The sequence below is a fragment of the Salmo trutta genome, chromosome 10 (genome assembly GCF_901001165.1).
Source record: "Salmo trutta chromosome 10, fSalTru1.1, whole genome shotgun sequence".
Classification (NCBI taxonomy): domain Eukaryota; kingdom Metazoa; phylum Chordata; class Actinopteri; order Salmoniformes; family Salmonidae; genus Salmo; species Salmo trutta.
Window position 1 is genome coordinate 35060359 of NC_042966.1, and position 15438 is coordinate 35075796.

The following is a 15438-nucleotide window of genomic DNA, read 5'->3' on the forward strand; positions in this document are numbered from 1 at the left end:
CCAAATGGTTATTTGATGGGAACCAAAAATTCATGAGAGTGAAAATAGAAAATGACCTGACAAAGATCCAACTCTGATCTTTTTTGTGCTTCTGATTAAATCACAATAGGAACATACCAGAGTCGCGGACATTCCTTTTCTCTTTGAAAATAGAAAAGCCATATTAAATAATTCAGAACAAAACCTACCTGGGTGTCGAATACCATAGCTCTTTGCCAGCATTTTCTCCAGCTCTGTAATAGAGGTAAACAAGGGAGAGTGTATTTCAGTATTGTAATGATCCAATATCATCCACAGCGATTCCTTTTTACATGGAACTTCATCATACACTTCAACAGTAACAGTTGTCTGCACTGCACAGGACCAGACATGCATGTCCCATATCACGTCATCATATCATATTTATGAATAACAGTGAAAGACACCACTATTGTTTCTGACTCCAACATCTGCCGTATAACGACATGCTGTTGTGTTGATTTAGATGTACTAGTACAGTATGCATGCATGTATGGACTAAATCTATTTCATACCATGATCCTGACTGAGGGTTCTAAATAAGTAACCTCCTGTTTATGATCTACTCCCAGCCAGGGCCTACCTTCGGCATGGATTTCATGGCTGGCAGAAACACCATCAGTGTTAGTTACAGCAACGGAGAAGCAGCCCACATCCCCCTGGTCTGGGTGTTTAAAAATAAGCTTAGAGCTAGAAATAAATAAATAAAAACGCGCCATTAGATAATATAGAAATAAATAAATAAAGGCACCGCATTAGATAATATAGTAATAATAACAGCCACACCATTAGATAATATAGAAATAAATAAATAAAGGCACACCATTGGATAATATAGAAATAGATAAATGAAGGCACACCATTGGATAATATAGAAATAGATAAATGAAGGCACACCATTGGATAATATAGAAATAGATAAATGAAGGCACACCATTGGATAATATAGAAATAGATAAATGAAGGCACACCATTGGGTAATATAGAAATAAATAAAGGCACACCATTGGATAATATAGAAATAAATGAAGGCACACCATTGGATAATATAGAAATAAATGAAGGCACACCATTGGGTAATATAGAAATAAATAAAGGCACACCATTGGGTAATATAGAAATAGATAAATGAAGGCACACCATTAAATAATATATAAATAAATAAATAAGGGCACACAATTGGGTAATATAGAAATAGATAAATGAAGGCACACCATTGGGTAATATAGAAATAAATAAAGGCACACCATTGGATAATATAGAAATAAATGAAGGCACACCATTGGATAATATAGAAATAAATGAAGGCACACCATTGGGTAATATAGAAATAAATAAAGGCACACCATTGGGTAATATAGAAATAGATAAATGAAGGCACACCATTAAATAATATATAAATAAATAAATAAGGGCACACAATTGGGTAATATAGAAATAGATAAATGAAGGCACACTATTGGATAATATAGAAATAGATAAATGAAGGCACACCATTGGGTAATATAGAAATAGATAAATGAAGGCACACCATTGGGTAATATAGTCCAGGAGATACTGAGCACATCAATGTGAGTATATTACACACTTCTGAATCACTACTGAGAATTCTTGAACGTTTTGTTGAAATATATTTGATCTGTTGACAAGTTTTGTGCATAGCTTACATATTGCCCTCTGTTTTGATGACCATGCCTTTGGAGAAGTCAGTGATTTCCTTGTAGAATTTCTTCCACACAAAGTGGGAGCTCTCTGTAATTTGACAACTTTCAAATGACAGGATGAAGTCACCTGACTCCTCGTCCACTGTGCAGGTCATCTCCTGGGCACCTTTTGGAGTGACAAAGCAAAGAGTGAAGTTGACAGGCAACAGCAATAAACATCTGGGAGTGCAGCATCCTAGAGATGTGTGTTTTGGTACAGTCATAGTAGGGTAGTACAGCATCCTAGAGATGTGTGTTTTGGTACAGTCATAGTAGGGTAGTACAGCATCCTAGAGATGTGTGGTTTGGTACAGTCATAGTAGGGTAGTACAGCATCCTAGAGATGTGTGGTTTGGTACAGTCATAGTAGGGTAGTACAGCATCCTAGAGATGTGTGTTTTGGTACAGTCATAGTAGGGTAGTACAGCATCCTAGAGATGTGTGGTTTGGTACAGTCATAGTAGGGTAGCATGTTCATTATATGTTCACAGACTATTTCTGCATTTATGTTCTGCATCCTCTGTTGAATGAATACCTAGAGAGTTGTGAAAATGACTTTTCTCTGATCTCAACCAGCCTTGTGCTTGAGTCGCTGATGTTCCTGCAGAATACAACACTGCCCTCTGCAGGTCGCCCGATGGTCTGCACCTTCTCACTTCAACAACTCTACCGAGCTCCATATGAGTCATCTATTTTTCTCTACTCCCACGTCCTCCCAATGTTCCTTATCGACAGAAGCACAGACTACCCCTCCCTAAGCCCCTCCTCATAACCCTGTCTAGTGTACTACACACCCTGTGGTATTACTCTCCTAATCTAAGTCCCATTTTAATGGGAATCCTGACCCAAATAAACATTCTCTGTGGAACACACTGAACGAATGCTGCTCTGCTCTAAGCCACATTGAAGCGCAGCATAGGGAACTGTGTCTGTCCAACAGTACCTTCCACTGCTTTGGCAACCACAGGGTTAGAAGCCAAGGAAGGCTTGCCGGCACCTTCAGCGTTCGCCGCACGCACTCTGAACACATAGGACACTCCAACTTCCAGCCCAGTCACCTGAAAACGAGGAGGACTGTCAAATGTGCCAGATAGGCTGACACATTGTCATAACCCAGGTATTCTAGGAATACTCTCTGTACCTTGTGGTAGCGGTGACTGACAGCGTGGCTCTCGTTGGAACAGTGCCATTCATCTGAGCCTTTCTTTGCAAAGTCAACAAAGTAGCCTGTGATCGGGCTGGTGCCGGTGTAGACGGGAGCCTTCCACTCCACCACCACAGAGTCATCGCGGATCTCGCAGAAGGTCATGTCATAGGCTGGACCTGAAATTCAGAGTGCAGTAAATGTACAAAAATGACAGACAAGCAGTTCTTTACGTCAGACTGTGTAATGTCTATGTGCTGCTGTTTTAACGATTGATGTTGGAAATGGTACCGGTGATAAGCTTCTGCTTGAATACACCTATTCCATAATTCATGAAAAATTATGAGATATGCATTAATGGTTTAATTATGCAACGGTATTTGCATGTAAAATGATCTTCACTTCTTTGAACTATGCACACTTCATCTTTAAAATAGAAACTTGTTTTAGAGAGGTTTTCGGTACTGTACCTGGCTCGGGCATGGTCCAGGCATCACAGTGGAAGGCCTTGCTGGGGGCAGAGGGGGCACCAAGACCAGCAAGACTTCCACCATAAACCATGAACTCATAGACTGCACCTGCACTCAGATGTTCAACCTGTGGTTGTGAAGGAAAGTACTAAAACGGTTACAACTAATTGAACTGCATAATAGATTCCTACACTATCTACACTAAAGGTGCTATCTAAGACCTTAGAGGGTTCTTCGGCCGTACCCATTATGAAAACCCTTTTTAGTTCCAGGTAAAAGCTTTTTTTGTTTCAGGTAGAACCCTCTATGGAAAGGGTTCTACATTGAACTGAAAAGGGCATGGAACCAAAAAGGGTTCTGCAAAGAGTTATCCTATGGGGACAGCCAAACCCTGTTAGGTCCAAGATAGCACCTTTTGTTCTAAGTGTGTATAATCCTAACCATTACAAATGTGTTTAGAGGACTAAGGTCGATCAGATTTGTACCTTGAACAGCCGCTCTTTGATTGGTGGGATGTTGATCTCTCTCCATGTGTGTTCTCCGTGCCTGTGTTTGTCAATGTAGTATTCAACCACCGGAGAGCCACCGGAGTGGATTGGGTGCTTCCAGTTCAGAACCATAGACTCTCCGTCACAGGCCAGCAGAGCAATGTCATATGGAGCAGAGGGAGTCGCTGCAAACAGAGTTTACAAGTGTCTTAAACATGTATCATGATTAGGACCCTGTTTTTTGGTTAATCATGTCACATGACCTGGATTGAATATATAGCAGGGTTCTTCTCTACACTCTTAGAAAAAAAGGTGCTATCTGGAACCTAAAAGGGTTCTTCGGCTCTCCCCATAGAAAAACTCTTTGAAGAACCCCTTTTGGTTCCAGGTAGAACCTTTTTGGTTCCAGGTAGAACCCTTGTGCATTCCATGTGGAATCCATTCCACAGAGGGTTCTACCTGGAACCCAAAAGAGTTCTACCTGGAACCAAAAAGAGTTATCCTTTGGGGAAAGCCGCAGAACCCTTTCAGAACCTATTTTTCTAAGAGTTTAGGGTTATGGTTGTTAAGGCTTTCGGTAGCATGAATAATACATACATTTTAGTGCATAATAGCGCCAACTAGCAGGTAGCCTAGGGTTTCAGTGCGTTGGGACAGTAACCGAACGGTCGCTGGTTCAAATCCCCGAGCCAACTAGGTGAAAAATCTGTCGGTGTGCTCTTAAGCAAGGCACTTAACCTTAATTGCTCCTATAAGTCACTCTGGATAAGAGCATCTGCTAAATGTAAATTTGATAATTGTTGTTAAACAACTGCAATCCACATAGCTTGGAGTATCGTCAATGAGTTTAAAAATGTATGGTTTGATGAAACAATCTGCAGTTGTTGGTTGAATGTCCCAAAGGAACTCTACAAACCAATGGTTTGTTTTTGACTCAGATTGCCTAAATTATTCACACCATTTGGACAAGGAGAAAAGTACACGATGACAGGCTCAAATCCAATAGGCTCCCAGGCTGTCCTGCTGAAACGTGTGAATAGGAAGAATGACGGTCCTCTTCATTTATTGGAGACATTTATTTTATAATTCGATGCTTGTGATGATATAATCATTAGATATTCAGCCGACTTAAGGCATCAAAGTTAGATGCCTTTGTGTGTCTTACTTCTGGACAGCTACCAACGGCCTTGAAGAAAGTCTTGACAACATTGCTACAATTTATTCACTGTGATCATTCACAGAGAAAAGAGCCTCCAGCTAAGCACAGTGGGTCGCTAAAATTTAATATTTGCAATTTTCTTCTTTGTTACTGTTGCTACTGCCATATTGAATGCAACACTTTTTCCACCTGGTTGGAATCTCGACAAATTACAAGTATATTCTGTCTGGTGTGTGTGTGTGTGTGTGTGTGTGTGTGTGTGTGTGTGTGTGTGTGTGTGTGTGTGTGTGTGTGTGTGTGTGTGTGTGTGTGTGTGTGTGTGTGCGCATGCGTGTGTGCGTGCGTGCGTGCGTGCGCATGTGTGTCCATACTCACTGAGTGCAGCTTTGACAGAGAGGGGGGAGGACTCCTGTGATTCATCACTAAGACCCAGCTCATTGATGGCTTGCACACGGAAAGCATATGTCTCACCAGTGGTCAAACCTTGAACCACAAACCTAATCAAAAATAGCAAATGAAGCAAATTCTCAACACATTGTGATGAATGAAATCACACTTCAAATAATAAGTACAGTGCCTTGCAAAAGTATTCATCCGCCTTGGTGTTTTTCCTATTTTGTTGCATTACAACCTGTAATTTAAATTGATTTTAATTTGGATTCCATGTAATGGACATACACAAAATAGTCCAAATTGGTGAAGTGAAATGAAAAAAATTACTTGTTTCAAAAAATTTAAAAAAATAAAAAAACTGAAAAGTGGTGCGTGCATATGTTTTCTATGAAGCCCCTAAATAAGATCTGGTGCAACCAATTACCTTCAAAAGTCACATAATTAGTTAAATAAAGTCCACATGTGTGGATTCTAAGTGTCACATGATCTAAGTATATATACACCTGTTCTGAAAGGCCCCAGAGGCTGCAACACCACTAAGCAAGGGGCACCACCAAGCAAGCGGCACTATGAAGACCGTGGAGCTCTCCAAACAGGTCAGGGACAAAGTTGTGGAGAAGTACAAATCAGGGTTGGGTTATTAAAAAATATACAAAACTTTGAACATCCCACGGAGCACCACAACAAACCTGCCAAGAGAGGGTCGCCCACCAAAACTCATGGACCAGGCAAGGAGGGCATTAATCAGAGGCAACAAAGAGACCAAAGATAACCCTGAAGAAGCTGCAAAGCTCCACAGCGGAGATTGGAGTATCTGTCCATAGAACCATTTTAAGCCGTACACTTCACAGAGCTGGGCTTTACGGAAGAGTGGCCAGAAAAATGTCATTGCTTTAAGAAAAAAATAAGCAAACACTTAGTGTTTGGTGTTCGCAAAAAGGCATGTGGGAGACTCCACAAACATATGGAAGAAGGTACTCTGGTCAGATAAGACTAAAATTGAGCTTATTGGCCATCAAGGAAAACGCTATGTCTGGCGCAAACCCAACACCTCTCATCACCCCGAGAACTCATCCCCACAGTGAAGCATGGTGGTGGCAGCATCATGCTGTGGGGATGTTTTTCATCGGCAGGGACTGGGAATTGAAGGAATGATGGATGGCGCTAAATGCAGGGAAATTCTTGAGGGAAACTTGTTTGTCTTCCAGAGATTTGAGACTGGGACGGAGGTTCACCTTCCAGCATGACAATGGCCCTAAGCATACTGCTAAAGCAACACTTGAATGGCCTAGTCAAAGCCCATACCTCAATGAAATTGAGAATCTGTGGTATGTCTTAAAATTGCTGTACATCAGCGGAACCCATCCAACTTGAAAGAGCTGGAGCAGTTTTTCCTTGAAGAATGGGCAGAAATCCAAGTGGCTAGATGTGCCAAGCTTATAGAGACATACCCCAAGAGACGTGCAGCTGTAATTGCTGCAAAAAGTGGTTCTACAAAGTATTGACTTTGGGGGGTGAATAGTTATGCACGCTCAAGTTTTCAATTTTTTTGGTCTTATTTCTTGTTTGTTTCACAAAAAAAAATATTTTGCATCTTCAAATTGGTAGGCATGTTGTGTAAATGAAATGATACAAACCCCCAAAAAGTCCATTTTAATTCCAGGTTGTAAGGCAACAAAATAGGAAAAATGCCAAGCGGGGTGAATACTTTCGCAAGCAACTGTACATGACAGAATACATACTTGTTGTTCTTGTGAGGTTTGTGGTTAGCTGAAGCCCAGTCCTTGGAGCCTTTTACACACACATCAATGTAGTAGCCAATAAGATTATTAGGCTCCTTGGGTTCAGCCCATTGGATAAGAAGAGATGTATCAGTCTCCCTTGTGGCAACCACCTGACCAGGAGCGGAGGGGACCCCTACAGTAGATTAATAAGGCATGGTTAATGTCTAAGGCAAAAGGTCAACTATCTATAACTTACTTTAATTGAAGGACTATTCTTTTTTTTGCTAAATCTGTAATATGGGCACAAAAGACTTTTTGAACATTTTTCCTGAGTAACTTTTTTCAAATTCTACCCTTGACTATTGCTATGCTTTGCAGGGAGTTTGACATTTAGAGAAAATACTTGAGAACAACCTTGTGGAGGACTTTAAGAGATAGCTATAAAGCCACTGAAGAGGACCTTCTTACCGCGCAGCTCTTGAGTCTGAATGGGCTCTGTGGGCTCAGAGGTTTCACTGGTGCCGTACATGTTTGCAGCCAGCACGCGGAACAAGTACTGTTTTCCCTCAGCCAAATCGAACACGGCATAGCGAGGAGATCTCACGGGTACCTGAGTGTTCACCCTCTGCCACGCACCGCTCTCGGCCAAGCACTGTGAGGGAAGAGCCCCAAAGACAACATTTACACCCTGTAACAACATCCACAGATACTGTCAAACGCAATGGAGAAGAAGTCGTAACCCCAATTCATTCCGTTGACTTCAACCATTCATTCGATTTGAATCATGACCCTACTTGTAATTGCCCTTGATTATTCTATTGAAGTGGGATCCCAGAAAGATTTAATGTGTTTTAGAGGACACAAATCTAGTGATTCCATGTTGAAATGTGTCTCTATTCTGTTGCTGCAAAGTTTGGGTAAAAAAGAAAGGTGAGAGAGCAGAGAGAGAACAACCTTCTCAATATAGTACCACACTGGGGCCTGGCCCTGATAAGGAGCAGGTTTCCAGCTGAGGACAACATATGTTCGGTCGGTCTCTGAAGCGCGCAACTTGGAGGGGGTTCCTGGTACTTTCTTCCCATCTACGGACACAAGACATCACAAAGAACTCACAAACTGTTTTTTGCCCAAGTGGGAGCATTCCCCCGAGTTGTCTATACACATACAGTACCAGCCAAAAGTTTGGACACACCTACTCATTCAAGGGTTTTTCTTTATTTTGACTATTTTCTACATTGTAGAATAATAGTGAAGACATCAAAACTATGAAATAACGCATATGGTATCATGTAGTAACCATTGTTTTGGTTACTACATGATTCCATATGTGTTACTTCATGTATATAAATATAATTTTTATTTTATTTTTCTATTGAATATTAAAACATACAATCTAATTGCAGTGAAGCCGCTCAACTTCTACATCCCATTCAGTCATCTAACAGACTCCCATCCAGAGCGACCCACAGAAGCAACCAGAGTCAACTCAAGGGCACGTCGACAGATCTCCCATAAGGTCAACAATGGGGACCAGACGACCTATCAGCCACCGGCCCAAGCTCCCAACCGCCAGACCACCAGCCCTCCAAGATCCACCCCACAGTCCCCCACCTCGAGAAAAATACAATAATTCCATTATTGCTAAATATTGAGACAGAGAGCAGCTGATTAGTAGCCTAGCTGTTAAGAGCATTGGGTCAGTAACCAAAAGGTTACTGGTTTGAATCCCTGAGCTGACTGGGTAAAAAAAAACTGTCAATGTACCCTTGAGCAAGGCACTTACCCCTAATTGCTCCTGTAAGTCGCTCTGGATAAGAGTGTCTGCTAAATGACTAAAATGTAAAAGAGTAATGTGAAAGTTGGTGTACAGATGTTAGGCATGGTACAATGTGAGGGCTAATGATATGGCAATATTGTAAAGGGGGAGTTGGACCTCCTTCAGTGTCTGATGAGGTATACAGAAATAAGCATAGAAAAGTAATATCATGACTTCTTAGAAGAACATCAAATATTTTTGCATCAAACTAGTTGATTGAGATTCAAGGATCCCCATACATCATAGAAAACCATTTAGTACCTTCAACGTCATCGTGGTAAATTACAACATCAAGTTTTCCACCCAACTTGATGGCTGTCAAAACAAAGATAAAAATATAAAAGTATATACATTTAATTTGATTCTAGAGAATACATGAACTCACAAGGTAAAGTTTAAGATGTCATCACATTACCATGGAGTCTTTCAAATTCAGTGGGGTCCAGGGCGGCGATGGGATCAGACATTCTGGAGGGCTTGCTAATGCCGTGTGAGTTTATTGCACGCACACGGAAATAGTAGGAGTGGCCCTCGAACAGGCCAGGCACAGGGAATTTACAGATCTTAATGGGGGAGTCATTGCACTGCACCCAATTTTCAGTTCCAGTTTCACATCTGAAAAAAAATGAGGAAAATTGGTTCATCTCCCCAAATCCATCTCTGAAGAGGACATTTTGGCTGATATAGCTACATTATCCTGTCACCAGCTATGAACAGTGGTGGAAGAGTATAGGTTGTAATTTGCAGATTTGTCTCCAATTTTGGGGCCTAGATTGTTATGTGACTATAAGAAGGAGAAAAAAAATGAAAGTATATAATGAGTTCCTGATGTTTTTCCTGGTCAGATCATGGCATCTGTAAAAAGTAGCTGGAAATATTCCCATTTCATTCCCATTTCAACACCTTCCATTACCTATCTACAAAGTATCCGATGATGGGGCCTTCAGTGGTGGTGTTGGGAGGCTTCCAGGACACGATGACATAATCTCTGTTGGCGTCATGGATCTTGATGTCCATAGGGGCACCAGGAGCTCCAGGCACTGGGGGAGGGCCATCTGTCACAGGGACACAAAGCAAGTCACATCTTCACACTCTGTCAAAGTACATCATGCCAGAGCCATGTATTTAGGTCGTCACTAGTTACTACAGCCACAAATAGCTAAACCCCGCCTATTTCTAGTTTCTCTTCTTTAAATCTGACCTAACCCTAACATTAACCACACTGCTAACCATATGCCTAACCCTAACCTTCAATTAAGACCAAAAAGCACATTTTTGTATTCATGAATTTTTACAATATAGCCAATTTGACTTTGTGGCTGTTGTAACTACTGATAACCCTGTATTTAGAGAGTTGGGCCAACGCGGTTTATGAATTATGATGCATTTACATGACACTATAAAAGTATATGGCAGCCATGTTAGCTCCCCATTGACATTACATGGGGAATATTTAAACAATGCTAACTGAATGTCTAGAACTAGAACAAATTATTTTCTAAAAGTTGGCTTCATTCTCTATTCTAAAAGTTTACCTAACTGTAAATATATGGCTTTGAATCACGCAATACCTGAAACTCCCTGTGAACAGAACCATCAAAGGACCAAATCAGCTTTTTTGAAAGATATCAGAATATTACTAAATATTTAAAGTAGTTGCATTGCTGGTACACACAGAGGGGGTATAGCTACAAACAGGGACGCAACTTTGGTTTTAGATATATATATTTTTTTATCCAATCGGATAAACACTCCAAACAGCCTACCCGACCGCTTGGTCCTAAAGCAAACCATTGCCTTGTTTTGTATCACATTCCAATGATAAAACTAGGGGGGGACAAAAATGCAATTCCCCTCCGTCCCCGTCCCCCGTCCCCCGTCCCGTCCCCATTGAAAGTTGTGCCCCTGGCTCCAATTCTCAAAGTTAGTTGTTGATTTACCTGCACAGGAAACAAATGCACTGTGGACAGCATCTCCCCCCTTTGTAACCACACGGAGTGAGTAGACACCCTCATCATCCTTGTTCAGGTGAGGCAGGGTTAGCTTGGTCTTGCCTCTAGCAGACTCTATCTTCACCCACTTGGAGTCTGACAGCCGATGATCTGACACAAAAAACAGCAACATTAAAAGTGAGGACCTGTCAGTAGCTGAAGTTGCAAAACTGGCCTAGTAAATCATCTGTTATTGAGAGCGTTATGATCGTAAGAGAAAATGTGATACCATCTCGGAACCATTGAGCTTCAGGCTGCAGATTGGCTAGGTTAGGAGTAGCGGTCATTGTGGCGGCCAAGGTGACCGTGTCTCCCTCTATTCCAAAGACCGAGCCAAAAGTCTCAAGGAAGGTGATGTTGATCTTGGTGTATTTGATCTCCAGTAACATGGGAACTGCAGAAGACAGTAAAGGAGGACATACTTACAGTATTATGACTCTATTTCAGTAACATCATTATAGAGCACCATGATCACAATTATATTCTGCAACCATGCAATTACAAACACTGAAAGAGAGACAGCGCTCTGAATTATTCTGAAGATATTGTGACAGTCTGACAAAAACGATCTATGTACCTCATCATATTCATACCACTTAAATAGCACTCTCTGTCTCCTATTCTCTTTTTAATAAAGACAAAAGTGCAACTGGTGTTGTGATTAATATATACCAGAGGAGGCTGGTGGAAGGGGCGATAGGGTGACGGGCTCATTGTAAAGACTGGAATGGAATTAATGGAACGGTATCAAGCACATCAAACATTTGGAAATAAATCAAAAACAACATTCTTCTCATTCGTTAACAAAGCATGTTTGAATTGATATACCTTCTACAGTAGTTTATGTTTGTCTCTCACTATAGTACAAAACATTGTTGTGTTGAGTACATTGATTCATATGTAGGCTACATCTTTACAATTCAAGAAGAATGAGGCCCTATTCAAGCAATCCCCAGTGATTGGATTTGCCTCAACGGTGCTCAGAATCTACTCAGAGGATAAATTAAATATCAGAGAGAATACACAGGACAGTTGTGTTGGGTGGACTTACTTGTGTAAGGAAGCCATGCATAGGAAGATGAATGCCCTTCTTCTCTGATCCCTGCAGAACAGACATATTATACACACACAATCACTATGCAACAATACAATACACCACCATGTTGTATGACTATGGTATAAATCAAGTAATTACACATACTATTTCCATTTAAACGGGCAATCAGCAGTTGCTACATACATTTTTGGACTTTTGCCTCATGAGCTTAGTTTAACTGTCGTACACCATCAGAACCCAAAATATAATCTTGTTTTACGCCAATGTTTCAAAACGTGGTTAAAACTATAATTGTGATATCATGGATGTTCAGTCCTTGCATCCATAGCTCTGTCTATGAATTTGAGAGATGTTACATTTCCCCAAGCCTCATCCTGTTTTACCGCAACAGTAGTGGGGAGTATGCTTTATTATTGTGTCCACTGCTCATTGGCCTTTTAAATAAGCCTTATATTCAAAACAATGCATTGACAAAACATGTATACTGTATGTTTTTGCCTTGCCAGACTTACTCTTGACAATGACAGAGGCTTGAGTAGAGACCTGTCCATGAATGTTACCAGCCACAGCAGTGTACTGCGCAGTGTCATCAGTTTCACACCTATAGGGAATACCGGAAGAATACATATTGGAAAATGTGAATGAACAAACATAAACATCTCAGCAACACTTAAGGCTTACTTTTATCTATTTATTTTTGTATGTGGATTTATTATTTATTTCTGATTAATTTACTAGCCACCAAACATAATTTCATGAGTTGAATTTACAGGATTGTAAACTTTCAAAGGATGATAAATTATGTCGATTATGCAAATTGCTGTTGGCTAAATTAATACTGTGAAATATCAAGACATGATCCTCATTTGAAATGTTGTTATGGCTCTATTAATGCACAATATTGCACAGCAAATAAATACAGAACCATTTAAATACTTTTCTAGCGTCGTAACTTGACCTCTAGAACCACACACTCAAGATCATGGCAGACATTATCAACTGTTTTGAACTCAAGAGAGGATAATAATTCTATGCAGGGGAAGAAGAAAAAAACAAGTCCATGAATTCTTCAGGAGATATTCAACATGAGAGGCTTTTAAACATGAATGGCAAACATCTGAAGATTCAAGGGGGGAGAGGAGCCTGAGAAGAGTGACAGATATCAGACCTTGACCCTGCACACACCATTTTAAAGCTGTCCACACTCACTTTCCCTCTCTGTCTCCAAACCATGGTTGTTCTCTTTGAGTGTGAAAGGGTTTGAACACTGGGAGAATACAGAGTGGCATTTCTTTATTGAGACCTTTCATTTTGATTTGAAGAGGCAAAAAGTGCTTTGAGACTTGAGAGGGGATCTAGCCTTGGTGCCCCTGACAATCTGACAGCGAGGGGATGCAGTGCTCTTTAAGGAGCTCCAGGATCCAATGACACAGAGCTCAGCACTTCGCTATGAACAGCTGACGAGTCCTCAAGATGAGGGCGGCGCCCAGGAGGGCTTTTGACTAAATTGGAAAAGCTCCAACGCTACAGCTCCACCATTCACAAGACTCCCTTTTGTGGGCACTCGTGTGTTAATTAAGTTAACATTAAACACTGGGATTGTGAGTGAAATGCAGGGAGGCCACAGTGAAAATCCCCAATGTTCCAGGAGCAAAGTCATGATATTGTATCAGATTTTTTAAATGGCCGTGATAAGCTACCGTGATGGGATAATGTTTTGTGGACAAATGGATCTAAATAATTAACAACTCAAATGAATGAGAACATGTGCCTTCCCTCATTGTTTTACCACTGACGGTGTGCATCCATTGTGCCTCCTAATGTCTGAAACATATACACTAACTATAGCTAGTAAACCAAACAAATCCTACCATGAGAATAACTTACTTGGCAATCTCCAGGGTATGAATTCCAACATTGTCCTGCACATTGTATTTAATTGATGACCTGTCAATGCTGACACCATCTTTATACCTGGAGAGAAATCAAGTAGAAGTGGTTGATGGTGAATCTTTCAGTGACCACGTGTGCAGAATATTGTGATCTGACTGTGTATTACCAGAGAGGCTAGCTCACTGAATATGCTACTCTGGATATTCCTTTGGTCTCTACTGAGTTAGGTACATCAGTTTTTAGTTTTTCTTGCACCTTTTTCTTGGACCTTATTACTGATGAATGTGATGTTCTGGTTCCTCTAGGGTGATTCAGAAGGTTGACTGAGGACCTTATTACTGATGAATGTGATGTTCTGGTTCCTCTAGGGTGATTCAGAAGGTTGACTGAGGACCTTATTACTGATGAATGTGATGTTCTGGTTCCTCTAGGGTGATTCAGAAGGTTGACTGAGGACCTTATTACTGATGAATGTGATGTTCTGGTTCCTCTAGGGTGATTCAGAAGGTTGACTGAGGACCTTATTACTGATGAATGTGATGTTCTGGTGCCTCTAGGGCGATTCAGAAGGTTGACTGAGGACCTTATTACTGATGAATGTGATGTTCTGGTGCCTCTAGGGCGATTCAGAAGGTTGACTGAGGACCTTATTACTGATGAATGTGATGTTCTGGTTCCTCTAGGGCGATTCAGAAGGTTGACTGAGGACCTTATTACTGATGAATGTGATGTTCTGGTTCCTCTAGGGCGATTCAGAAGGTTGACTGAGGACCTTATTACTGATTAATGTGATGTTCTGGTTCCTCTAGGGCGATTCAGAAGGTTGACTGAGGACCTTATTACTGATGAATGTGATGTTCTGGTTCCTCTAGGGCGACTCAGAAGGTTGACTGAGGACCTTATTACTGATGAATGTGATGTTCTGGTTCCTCTAGGGCGACTCAGAAGGTTGACTGAGGACCTTATTACTGATGAATGTGATGTTCTGGTTCCTCTAGGGTGATTCAGAAGGTTGACTGAGGACCTTATTACTGATGAATGTGATGTTCTGGTTCCTCTAGGGTGATTCAGAAGGTTGACTGAGGACCTTATTACTGATGAATGTGATGTTCTGGTTCCTCTAGGGTGATTCAGAAGGTTGACTGAGGACCTTATTACTGATGAATGTGATGTTCTGGTTCCTCTAGGGTGATTCAGAAGGTTGACTGAGGACCTTACTACTGATGAATGTGATGTTCTGGTTCCTCTAGGGTGATTCAGAAGGTTGACTGAGGACCTTATTACTGATGAATGTGATGTTCTGGTTCCTCTAGGGTGATTCAGAAGGTTGACTGAGGACCTTATTACTGATGAATGTGATGTTCTGGTTCCTCTAGGGTGATTCAGAAGGTTGACTGAGGACCTTATTACTGATGAATGTGATGTTCTGGTTCCTCTAGGGTGATTCAGAAGGTTGACTGAGGACCTTATTACTGATGAATGTGATGTTCTGGTGCCTCTAGGGCGATTCAGAAGGTTGACTGAGGACTTTATTACTGATTAATGTGATGTTCTGGTGCCTCTAGGGTGATTCAGAAGGTTG

The 15438-nt window shown here is 41.1% G+C and overlaps 1 protein-coding gene across 2 annotated transcripts in view; it reads right to left on the bottom strand.

Annotated features, from left to right (window-relative positions):
• The window catches only part of LOC115201620 (myomesin-2), a 39460-nt gene that overhangs the window by 16841 nt on the left and 7181 nt on the right, over positions 1 to 15438 (bottom strand). For both annotated transcript variants that reach the window (XM_029765397.1, XM_029765396.1), the window contains exons 5-23: positions 13851 to 13937; positions 12476 to 12564; positions 11958 to 12008; positions 11136 to 11300; positions 10856 to 11017; positions 9829 to 9970; positions 9331 to 9530; positions 9177 to 9230; positions 8054 to 8181; positions 7568 to 7751; positions 7118 to 7292; positions 5358 to 5479; positions 3821 to 4008; positions 3336 to 3462; positions 2863 to 3044; positions 2665 to 2779; positions 1686 to 1848; positions 602 to 708; positions 189 to 233 (exon numbers count right to left, since the gene is read on the bottom strand). In XM_029765397.1, the coding sequence (XP_029621257.1) occupies positions 189 to 233; positions 602 to 708; positions 1686 to 1848; positions 2665 to 2779; positions 2863 to 3044; positions 3336 to 3462; positions 3821 to 4008; positions 5358 to 5479; positions 7118 to 7292; positions 7568 to 7751; positions 8054 to 8181; positions 9177 to 9230; positions 9331 to 9530; positions 9829 to 9970; positions 10856 to 11017; positions 11136 to 11300; positions 11958 to 12008; positions 12476 to 12564; positions 13851 to 13937 (2486 nt within the window). The remainder of the gene's footprint in view (positions 1 to 188; positions 234 to 601; positions 709 to 1685; positions 1849 to 2664; positions 2780 to 2862; positions 3045 to 3335; positions 3463 to 3820; positions 4009 to 5357; positions 5480 to 7117; positions 7293 to 7567; positions 7752 to 8053; positions 8182 to 9176; positions 9231 to 9330; positions 9531 to 9828; positions 9971 to 10855; positions 11018 to 11135; positions 11301 to 11957; positions 12009 to 12475; positions 12565 to 13850; positions 13938 to 15438) is intronic.